General features: G+C 43.2%; 1 protein-coding gene across 1 annotated transcript in view; it reads left to right on the top strand.

Moving 5' to 3' along the window:
• ERCC3 (excision repair cross-complementation group 3) overlaps positions 1-11,705 on the top strand; it is a gene marked incomplete at its 5' end in the record, with an annotated part of 17,830 nt that extends 6,125 nt beyond the window's left edge. Inside the window, 6 exons of the mRNA XM_010161373.1 lie at positions 1,623-1,825; positions 4,964-5,060; positions 5,227-5,344; positions 6,502-6,620; positions 10,582-10,734; positions 11,461-11,705. Of these exons, the coding sequence (XP_010159675.1) occupies positions 1,623-1,825; positions 4,964-5,060; positions 5,227-5,344; positions 6,502-6,620; positions 10,582-10,734; positions 11,461-11,595 (825 nt within the window). The remainder of the gene's footprint in view (positions 1-1,622; positions 1,826-4,963; positions 5,061-5,226; positions 5,345-6,501; positions 6,621-10,581; positions 10,735-11,460) is intronic.
• Between the last annotated feature and the right edge of the window lie 239 nt (positions 11,706-11,944).

Raw genomic sequence — 11,944 nt, 5'->3', positions numbered from 1 at the left:
TTCCCTGCTCTAAAAGAGAACAAGCAGCACAGTCAAAAAAGTTAATAGAAGTTTAAAAATGAGAAGCAGCGTGTTCTTTAACTGTATTTTCAGAGTTGTGTGATGCACAAACAATCCTTTGCCCAAGTTGCCATAGTAAGTTTTTGCCTTGGAGCATGTGTCTTGCAGAATATAAAAATGAAAATATCCTTGGGGTGGGTAGCAGACCATTCCATATCCAGGAGAGAGTGCAAATGCAAATCAAAATATATTCGGTTTGCCATGTAGTCAGAGGCACTGAGCAACAGATGATTGTACTGCAGTCAGATGCTCAGTGTTCACATCTCATTCTCATTTTTAAATACTCTCTTCTGATTTAAATTTAATGTTAAGTCTTTCGTATAGAGAGCACACAGTAACAGCGGAGCCTGTTCAGTGCACACATTTAGTGTTCATGTAGCCGGGGGATGGCAGGAGCCTCATCTAGCCTTCAACTCACGAAGAAATGTTTTGAAACGAAGTAGTTCTTAACAGTACAGAACACAGTTGTTTAAATAAGCTGTAAGTTGTCACACAACTTCCTTAGGTGAACTGTGGTTATAAAAAAGACTTTTCTTTGCAGTATTCTGTTATTTTGTACTGTGCCATGGATGTGGGGGAATAACCCATGTGCAGCAGAATGAATGTCTTCTGAATTACACACACTATAGATAGAATCACTGCACTGACATAAACTTTCAAACTTTGCAATTTCTGTTTTCGTGTTACAGCAGAAAAACCGTCTCAGAGTAAGCCTAGACTTGTGCAGTACTATGTTGTCCATTTACATAATAAAATAACTGCTGAGGGAAACCTGCTGAAAATGCCTAATCAGTCCGAAAGTTGTAGACTCAGTAGCTGTTAAAATAAAGGTCACTCCTCTGTGGATGTATGAAAAAAGATTGGTAAATGAGTTTTTAATGAAAACTAAACGCCTCAGCTTTCAGAATATGAGAAAGCAGGTAACAAGAATGACGGAGGGAAGGAAAGGTCATAGAATCATAGAAGGGTTTGGCTTGGAAGGCACCTTAAAGATAATCCAGATCCAACCTCCCTGCCGTGGACAGGGACACTTTCCGCTAGACCAGGTTGCTCAAAGCCTCATCCAGCCTGGCCTTGAACACTTCTAGGGATGGGGCATCCACAGCTTCTCTGGGCAAGCTGTTCCAGTGCTTCACCACCACTGGATAATATGGATGAAAATTAATTTTTTATGGAAAAAGCTTTGACTGCTGTGACAGGAAGATTGCACAGACAGTTCATCCCCTTCGTTGTCGCTTTGTAAAAAGTAGTAGCATTCAGTAAAATTATTAAGTGTGAAACATAAAGAACATATCTTCCAGTCTTGTTCCAATCCCACTACCTATTTCTGTCAGGGATCTTGCTGCCAAAGCATTTTGGAAGGGCAGAATATTCATGAGGTTAAAACAGAGATTGGCAGTGCTGGAGGCTGCACCGACCGGTACCTTCGTTTCCATGGCCTGTGCTATACGTGAAGTCCTGTTGCATTGTCACCCTCCAGTATATTTTCAATTCTCACTGGAATAAACCAAACGAGTATCAGAGGGTTACTTTGTGTGTTCATGTATGTTTTCTAATTCTAGGTTTGGTGCCCGATGTCACCTGAATTTTACAGGGAATATGTAGCTATCAAGACCAAGAAACGCATACTGCTGTACACCATGAACCCAAATAAATTCAGAGCCTGCCAGTTCCTGATTAAGTTCCATGAGCGACGGAACGATAAAATCATCGTATTTGCTGACAACGTGTTTGCACTGAAGGAGTACGCCATCAGACTTGGGAAGTAAGTGTTCACAGCCACGTCGCCATTGGTTTACTCCTTCCTGGAAAACTGCCTTGTCATCTCGCAGCTTTCAGTAGTCTTTAGCTACTTCTTGTAACACTTTGATTTAACTCCAATCCTCCTATGTAAAAAGGAGCTCGGGAGGGGATTTTTTTGGCACTGCAACATTATTATGGTGTAGAATTGTTGGAAAAGAATCTCTATTTAGTACTTTCAGAGGAGTTTTCATCCAAGATTTCTGTGGCAGACTGTTAGTATTTCTCCATCCACTTTACTATTATTAAAAGCCATTAGAAAAATGAGGGGCTTTTAAAAAAAACACTAGAACTCTTTCTTTAACGGATGCCAGCTTCCCCTACTGAGACCAAGGTTTTCAAATACCCACTCTCTGGATCTTCTAGGATCTTTTGAGACCCAGGGTGTTCCTCCTCATGTCCTTAAAAGGTCTTAATCTTGTCTAAAAAAAGTAAGACAAACTTTTTGGGATTTGTGCTGTACCAGTGTGCTGCCTAGAACTACTGTAATCCTTTAATTAACAAACAGGTACTGCTCCCGTGAGTGCCGCTGTGGAAGGCTGTGGAAATAGAGTTCGGTGAGGGGTTAGCGCCAGCGTGTTTGTAGGGTTTGGGGAGGGATGATCAGGGAGAGTGTTTGCCAGGATCAGGCATGGCATGGTTACTGGGGACATAAGCACAGAATCTTTGACAAGCCCAGATAGCGCCTTGCTTGCTGAAAGCTGGAGGCATGTTGACTGTGTGTGATTTCATGTCGAGGCATTTCAGCAGTACTTCTTAGCAAAACCACAAACAAGCCTTATACTTCCCCAAATTCCTGGTCAGGTCTGACTGTAGTTGAACAGCCATGTGGTGCTGGCTTGCTGTGACATCAAACAGTAAGCAGAGCTCGTGGTGCTGGATGAATTCCAACACCCGTGGTCTCTTTCATCATTGTTCTAATCTGTCTGGACAGAGATTAGCTGTAATGATGCCTCTGGAATGTCTCAAGCAGCGTGCAGTGCACCACAGAAAAGCCTTTAGCAAAGGCGATGCTGGGGGGGCGTTTGCTGTGTAGCACAGCAGTTGTTAAGTGGCGTGGAAGCTGCAGAAGCATGGCAGGAAAACCAGTTGGAATATTAGGTGACTGCTTTTCATGTTCCTGAGTGAATTCTCCGTTCCTCACACCATGTACGGAGCTCCTGCTTGCACGGCTGTCGGTGTTGGAGAGAAAGGAGGCTTGCGCTGCTGGACGGAGGTGAGGGAGTCTTACCAGAGGGTTTCCTGTCAGGGTTCGCTGTGGCATGCTGAAAACCAGGGAGCTGGTGGCTTGGGAGGGGCGGGCGTTACATGTGTAAGGAGGGCAGGGCAGCCAGGGTTGGGGGTAGTGGCTGAGGCTGGCTGGGGTAGTGCGCAGGGCTGGCCGCGCTGCTCCCCAGGACAGTTCCCCCTGCACTTCCCACCACCTGGTGGGGGGGCTTATGGGTGGAGGGGGAGATGGCTGTCTCTGCCGGCTCCTCCCTCACCCACCCACTCCCCTTGTTACTGGCAGGGAAAGCCCATCCACATGACAGGAATTATTTTGACTATAATTTTGGGGGATAAAGAACCCGAAGTTGCTTGGCCAGCTTTTCCTCTGTCACGAATCTGTCATCCAGTGTCGTGGAGCTCGTGTACTCTGTTTTACTGGCGTGATTAACATGTTTAAACAAGTTTCTGAAGGACGATGCCTGTATGGTTTTGACAGTTACATCAATGAATGGGGGAGGGATCTATCTCTGCAAATACCTCAAAGGTCTTTTTGCATTAAGAAAGGGATCATTTTAGGCAAAAATCAAAATCAACCTAGCATTGGGTGTTCCGGGTTCAGGAAGAGACTTGGATAGGTGTTAATCAGTCTTTTTGTCAGGTAGGATTGGGGAGGGAGGAAGGTGTGAAGCGGAGGATTGATAGCCAGGAGTTCTAGGGTATTCTAAACCCGGAATCCCTTCTTGGTGGTTCTAAGGAACAAAAGGCTTACAAATGCTTTAACTTTTGTTTAAATCCTCCATTTAAGTTTTGTTGGGGATTAAAATTGTGACAGTTTAAATATTAGATGAAATTTCAAATAAGGCTTAAAGATACTACTGAACGTTACTATTTGAATAATAATGGTATTGTGTCAGAGTTGACTCATTCGCCACTTTCACTTTTCAGCTGTGTTTCTCTAAAAATCTGGTTACATACACTAGAAGAATTAGATTAGAGGTGACTAGTATTGTTTGCTAAAGAAAAACGAGAATAATGTTTACAATAAGGAAAGCAAGAGGAGCCAACAGGAATTGGTTGATACAAATAGGAAGCCCTAGTACTGTGTGTTTATATTCAGCTACAACCCACGTGTTTGCAGGATTAAAAGGTAAATGAAACATTTGAGGTTGGTTCCTTGTGTTGGACATACTGTATGGAAGTGTGAACAAACCAGAAATTGTGGAACTTGACTGCTGTTATTTGGAGTTGCTTGTCAGTGGGCATTGGGAAGGGTAGTGCAGCAGATGAAAAAGCAGTTGCTGTGCACTCCTGCGTGAAACACCACGGCAAGCTGCTCGTGGCCGCGGAACATTTGGGACTTTGTTACAGAAGGTCTAAGAAGGTACTGTGAGGGGCAAGAGGTTAGCTTCAAAAGCAGAAATAATTCTCCCAGGGCAACATCCAGCTTGTGACACTCAGTATGTCGTTGATAGAGGAGCCTGGATTTTCAAGGGTTTAAACAGGAAGCAAAGGTTGCAGCTGTCAATGTGCTAACTCAGTAGATTTGAGGAAAAAAAAAGTCTCTTATTTTAACAGCTGCCTTCAGGCTTTCATGTAGGCTTAGCAAATGCTTTTTCTGTTGATCTACAGCTTCGTTGGTGCACGTAATTGCAAAACATTTATAACTGTCAGAATTTACTTCTGGCAGACGGGGCTGCTGCAGAGGGTTCCACCAACAACGGGGTAGCTGGCATAAACAAGCTGAAAGCCAACTGGAAGCTGTACCAAAACCTGGTTTGGTTCTGTATCCATTCAGATGTGTACTGCGCTCCCTGCCATAGTATCTCCGTGCCTCGTAAGAAATGATGGAGAAGTCCTGAATTGGTTTAATTTGTACACGTTCTATTCTTTTCAGACCCTATATATATGGTCCTACTGCACAAGGAGAAAGAATGCAGATTCTACAGAACTTCAAGCACAATCCAAAAATCAACACTATTTTCATTTCCAAGGTAAGTGAGGACAATCAGTGTGTCACTGTACCCATCTTCAGAGTGAGTTCCACATGCACGTTGTGCATCTGACATCTTTGTATGGCAGCTCACAAAGACGTACTCTGTATTGAGTCTTTCACGTATGGCAAGAAGATGCTGCTCAGGGACTGCCTCTCTCTTACAGGTTGGCGACACATCCTTCGATCTGCCGGAAGCCAATGTCCTCATTCAGATATCGTCCCATGGTGGGTCTCGAAGACAGGAGGCTCAGAGGCTGGGACGAGTGCTGAGAGCCAAAAAAGGTAAATGAGGTGACCGTTGGGCTCTGGGCCTTAGGTGACAGTGCCACAGAGCTGCAGAGAAACGGGATGTTCATGATACTTCTTCATACTGTCCTTGGATCTGTGTTTTAGTCGAAGGGAATGGGTGCCTATGCCAGTGAATGAAAATGAAGCATTTTCTGGGTCAGTAAAGTTGGGAGAACGTCCAAAGGACAGAAAAAGCTGAAGGAAGAGAACTTCTTGTTCTGGGGTGGTTCTTTCACTTTTTCACTCCTCAGTAATTTCCTCAGCACGAAATCATTTTTTAAAAAGTCACAGTATTATTCTAAAAAGCAAGTCTCTAGAAAGCATAGTTTTGATGCTGCAGATTATTTTTAAAATGGGATTTCATTTCCAACCAGTTGTGTTTTTGCAAAACATAACCAAGGAGCCTTTTGTTCAGAAACATGGTGGTTAAAACACATTACACTTGCACTTAAGATCTGGTTATTTTGTGTGCGTTTTGTGCTTGTTACAGGTGAGACTTTGTTTGAAAACGCATACAAACCCCATGTTAGTGTGTTAGCAAAGTCTTAGTGAAACCTTGGGTTTTAAAAGAGAAGCTGACGTTGTTTGGGTAATAGATCTTAAGGACTGTCAGTTTGAAATAAATTACATGCAGCCTGGTGTATCCTGGGCTTCAAACCAGTCCTGTGACATATTAGCTAAATACCTTTGTGTTGCCTTTTTTAGTGCAGAAACTCTGCAAACACGGGTTCACACTGATAAAACTTTTCCTTTGTCTTTTTCTATTGAACTCTTCTGACGTGTGTCGCAATCCTTGCTCTTGACTTTTTACTTCTTTACATAATAGACTTAAAAGTAATTTTGTCTTTCACCTTGCCTAGATTCATGAAGCAGCATGTTCGTCTGAGAGCACTGGTGTGATTGTAGTATAAACTGCCTTTTCCATTTTTTCCTTTTCACCCATTTTCAAGTTACTCGGAGCAAGAGTAGGAATTTGCATGCTGTGCACTTTGTCCATCGGTTTATGTATGGTCTGGGTGCAGCTAAACTTTGCAAAGGGGTTTTGTGGAGAGACCACATATTTAAACACCTCTTTTCACTGTTCACTCCTTTTTTGTTCTTGGCTGCAGTGTTCCAGATGGAAGTAATCACTCAGTGTCTTTGTCTCCTAGGCATGGTTGCAGAGGAATACAATGCCTTTTTTTATTCTCTTGTGTCCCAAGACACTCAGGAAATGGCATATTCAACGAAACGACAACGGTTTCTGGTAGACCAAGGTTATAGCTTCAAGGTAACCTGTCCCTTACATTCTTTGGCCGTAGGTATAATAATGAGAACTTAAATATTCTTTCATCTGGTATTAGGTCAAATATTTGAGAATTCCGGTTGTGGAATGTATTAGTGAAGATTTTGCTCGCCAGCAAGAACTGTTCCAGTATTGTTTCATCATCTGTGTTACTGTGAGGGTAGATACAAGTAGCTTAGTGCTGCTTCTAGAGAGGTGAGTATTCTAACATCAAGCCAAGCACCCGCTGGGGAGCGAAGCAGTATGTGACTTGCATTGTTGGTTTCTGCTCATGCTGTTCAGCTTCCACCCAAGCAGGCCTCCAGTTACACATTATTGTTCTGGTTGTGCATAAAGCATTGTCGGTAGGTGTTTGTGTCCTAGTGGCCAGCAGCAATTCAGAAAACCTCCCAAACATCACAAGTCACAAATGATTTCCAGAGAACTCCAGTCGCAGACCGGTATTTCACTATGGGGAGAAAAACCTTTTCCTTCTGGCTAAGGAGAACATGCAGTGGGCAGGATCCATCCGTCCTCTGTTCATACATCTGACTCTGGGAATCATAAAGTTAGGTGTCCGAAGCGTCTGGCAACCCATCCCAAAAGAAATACTTGTCAGGGATCTTTGTCCACACACTACTCCTGCGCACCATTTCCACAGTGCTGTCCAGAGCCTGCAGTGGACGCACGCATGTTGATACGGTGGCTCTGTGTTAGCAGAAGCTAATGTTCTGGCTACTGGAGGTCTTCAGGCTGTGCTTATTTACCTTCCACCAACACCTTGACTTTCCTCTTGCGATTTTCTCTGCAGGGAATGAAGCGTATCACCAAAATCACTGGGTTGAATGTTAATTGATTGAGAAATGACAGAGTTTATTGCAGGAAGAGACTCTTACTGCAGAGCAGAAATCTTCCTCCCCACAACTAAACCACTCCTCAAAACGGAGAACATTTTCAGTGCTGACGGCCTAACAGCCATGACTTGCAAGTCAGAAGTTTCCCTTTTGTAAAGGACGGAGTGCTGTCTCATTTCTCCAGACACGCTTGGAAGTTGCTCACCCCCCGTACTGCAGTTTGTTGTGTATCTCTGCGCGTCGTCTTCTTCCAGCTATAAAATCTCGTTCCGCCAAAGCTCCTCTCTTTTACAGATTCCATGGTGTAGCTCATTTTTGTTTAATCCATGGGGTGCCCCATATGCTCACCTATGGAGTTGTTAAAGGCAGCAGAGTGCCATGATAGCTCTTGCTTTTAGGTAAAAAGTTTAGAAATGGGGGTTCATTGCCCTGATGAGAAGCCTTCCCCCCCCCCCAATAACAAACATTGCTGAGAATGAAAGATAAGGCTCCCACAGCTGCCTTTAGGGAACAGCTGAAGCTTGTGGCATTGTCAGAATCATGCAGGTTTGCAGGAGGTGCCGGGGCAAGCAGCCTCTGCTGGGCTGCACTCGAGCCTAGCTACTTCAGAGCTTCTCCTCGTAAGGCTTACGTGTGGTATGGGACATCCCTGTGGGTAAAACCTCTGAACTGCAGCTTTGCTGAAGTAATTAATGGCTTTGTAATCAGTGGCCCATTAAAGGGAGCTTCAGGAGGGTCCTTACCCTGAAACAGGCGTGTCCGTCTTTATAGGTGAAACCTGGGTTTGCTCTGCAGTGAATGTATTTTGGCAAAAGAGTAGGTCAGTACTAGGCTGCAGGTGGTTGCAGCGAATGCACCTGTGTGGCTATAGCCAAGAAGGTTGGAGAAATCCCTTCACTTACATTTGAATGCCTTGGATTTTAGAACTAAGGAGGAGGTTAAAAAGAGGTATTTTGTTTTGCAAGGAAGATCTAGTCCTACAAGCTTTGATGTGATATGGGGAAAAAAAGCAGTGCCAGTGGCAGCGAAGTATCTGGAGCAACATTTTAGTTGGCTGTTACTGGGAGGTTCTTTATTTGCAGTTTAGGAACAAAATGTTAGAATATCTGTTTTCTTCCATTTTCCAAACTTTAAGCCTTAGTCAGAGCTGGCATCAAAGAATCATAGGGCTGGAAAAAACTTCCATGAAAGCATCCATTGTGTTTCTTCATTCCAAGGCAGTACCAAATGTGTGTATGTCATTCCCAGCAGATGTTTGCTGCCTTATTCTTCCAAACATGGAGACTCTACCTCATCTTTAGGTAATTATTTCAGTGCTGATATCCTCTCCTTCAGAATTTTTGTTCCTAAATTACTAAAAAATCATTACTCCGTTAAAAGGGTAACAGTTTCCACTTATTTTGCTAGGACTTGCATCCTTCTCACCATCTCTCGCACCATTATCTGCCTTTCATCAAGAAGAGGACTGGAGTAATATTTTTTCCTAAATCACATATTTTGTCATTGCTTCTTAAGCAGGACCCCTGTCATCTGATTTACTGCTTGGAGTTTACTCCTGGTGGATTTTTCTGGTTTGATAACCATATAGTTATTTACGGTATTGTGGTTTATCTCGAAGCTATACGTAGGATACATTAAATTTTAAACCAATAGCAGAAGGACTGACTATGTGAAAGAATTGGGCATAACTTTAAACTTGACATCTGTTGAACAGCTTAAAAAAATGACTGTGCAGTGGGCGTTCTTTCCATCCTGTGAATCATGGTAGCACTGTTTTGCAACCCCAACTGGAAGCAGGCTAATGCAATTTAAAATCGCTTTTCTTGACTGCTCTGGTTTTGAAACAGTCATAGCACATGCCCTTCTAACGGAACAAGAAGGGGGGCTGTAGTGTGCCTTTAGCCGTGCAGTAGGACCGGTTGCTTTCCCGTTAAAGCTAGGACACTTCTCCGAAAGACATTCCTTTTCAAATGAGAAATTGCAGTTGACAACAGCCCACAACACTGATTATTCGTTCTAATGTGGATTTGTTTTACCTTAAACTGTATCTGTATTTTTTATCAGTCTTTGTGATCAGATGCAGCCCAGATTACTGAGGTAATTAGTTTCCAGTGGTATCGACTCAAGAGATAAGCTGAAAGAGGAAGATGGGGAGGGGAAACACTTTATAATCAAGGGAAGTGGCTGAATTAGACTGTCTTTCTCAAAACTTCTTCAAGTTGGAAGCATAGGGGGAAAACTGAGTTTCTCATGTAGAAGCATATGTTTAGCAGAATGAATTTAACTGCAGGAAAAGTTCTTATGAAATTTCCAAAATACCTCTAATTGAGAAAGCAAGCTGCGTATTGTAAAGCTTGCTAACAGAAACTTGAGACCTTTCCAGTTCTCCAGAAGAGGTTTTCCAGCTGATGGAGGACATGGCACTGCATTGCCAGTAGATGGCATGTGCCCTGCATCCCTGAATATCAAATGGGATACTAATAAGAGTCTCGCAGAGGGTAACGGGGAAATCACCCTGTGTCTAAGTACACGGACGTTGGAAGAGTCCTCCTCTGCTGCTGAGGCTTGCAGTGCAGGTTGCTGTGCCGTCTCAACAACTGAGTGTACATCTCCATTTGTTAGGGGTTTTTTTTCCCGTATTCCTCAATGTTTATGCTAAAATTCGTAGTGTCCAGAAAGCTAGTGGATTATTTTTGTTAAATATAAAGAGCTAGTTCTTATACTCAGCAAATCTAGAGCCCACAGCCTGAAGCTAACCTTGCAGTAAGCTGACTGTGCATCTGAGCTGTTCATGCTTTGGGCAGGTTCTTGATCAAGGTGGTATGGACAGTGGCTGACATTCTCTGTCCAGAGCTTTCATTCCTCCCCCGAAGGCTTGTATTTTGCATTTCTAGCTAGAATATCTCAAGGGACAGGGGTGTGTATATATATATGTACACCATTTAGCAAGGTTTTATATGTATCTGTGTTATCCATAGTGTTAAGCCGTTCAGCCCATTAGTAAAAGCTGAAGGCAGCTCCAACAGGGTATGGAATCAGACATCCTTGTCTTGGTTTTGAATTGCTAACACCGATGAGGAGGAGCCCTCACCTTGTACTGTGCTGTTTCGTAGGTCATAACGAAGCTTGCCGGCATGGAAGAAGAACAACTTTCATTCTCATCCAAAGAAGAGCAGCAGCAGCTTCTCCAGAAAGTCCTGCAAGCATCTGACCTGGATGCCGAAGAGGAAGTAGTCGCTGGAGAATATGGTTCAAAGTCAGCTCAGGTAATGAAGAATGTTTTGAAAAGGATGACCACAATAGCGATAGAACTGGAGCATTCCATTGTAATTCTGAACGTGATGCCATCACTGATGCCCTAGTGTCTTTGTGAAGCACCGAGAACAGGTTTATTTTTTAAGTACTTAGCTATTTGAGTAATTCACTCATTGGGCACTAGAAAGAACTTCAACATGGAATTCATGTCCTTCGTCATATTTGAGGGAGAAAGTGATGGTTCTGTTGCTACAGATTCTGAAGTAAATCTGCTAAGTCACAAGCAGTGAAAATGCTTAGGACATTCTTAAGATGCACAGAAGCAGGAGGGTCAGAGAAGTACTGTGATTGCAGGGAGTAGTTTGACAATTTTCAGCAACAGATAGAAGAAAAATCAATAGCCTGAAACATTTACTGATAAATAAGTTACAGTTAAGGTACAGTGTGGTAATTAATTTTTTAGGGTGGATTTTTAGCTAAATGGTATTGTGCTGAAAGGCACTAGGAATTCCTGTTTAAGGTATCTGTACGTACTACACCTTACAGATGTTTGTGGACTTACGGTGAGTGTCAGGGAGTGACTTTCTTTGTAGAGATTCTTCCGAAGACAATAAACTTGGGAGGTTTTTGGCATGAAGATCAGTAAACGAACAGTCGCTGCCCAGTACCCAGCAGGTTAGAGTTGGTCTGTGTCACCCCGCACACTAAGCACGTGGTTTTTTTCCCTGTACTTGCAGGTGTCGCGTCGTACGGGCACAATGAGCTCGATGTCAGGAGCAGATGATACCGTTTACATGGAATACCACTCTTCACGGAGTAAGGCATCTTCAAATAAACACATCCATCCGCTATTTAAACGCTTCCGGAAGTGATGGCCGTCGTGTGTGCGTTTTGTTAAAACTGTGGATCTGCGAACCTGTTTCCATAACTAAAAATACGGAGTTGAGATTTCTGACAGGTCCTTAAAGACACTTTTTTTTATACGCATCTGCATAGCCACGTATTTAGCGATATATGTGCTCTCGTGGGTGGATGTGAAAGGATACGCATCTGCATAGCCACGTATTTACTTAGCGATATATGTGCTCTTGTGGGTGGATGTGAAAGGGAAAAAGGAGCTACATCTTACCACAGGAAAGATATTATCCGGTGACTGGATCCTGGTTATACCTGTCTGGTTTTCAGGGTAATTAATAGAACTTATTTTTATCAGCGGGAGAC

This window comes from Eurypyga helias, unplaced genomic scaffold, assembly GCF_000690775.1.
Source record: "Eurypyga helias isolate BGI_N326 unplaced genomic scaffold, ASM69077v1 scaffold34940, whole genome shotgun sequence".
Classification (NCBI taxonomy): Eukaryota; Metazoa; Chordata; class Aves; order Eurypygiformes; family Eurypygidae; genus Eurypyga; species Eurypyga helias.
The sequence above is the reverse complement of the archived record's forward strand: the minus strand, read 5'-3'. Positions and strand labels throughout refer to the sequence as shown.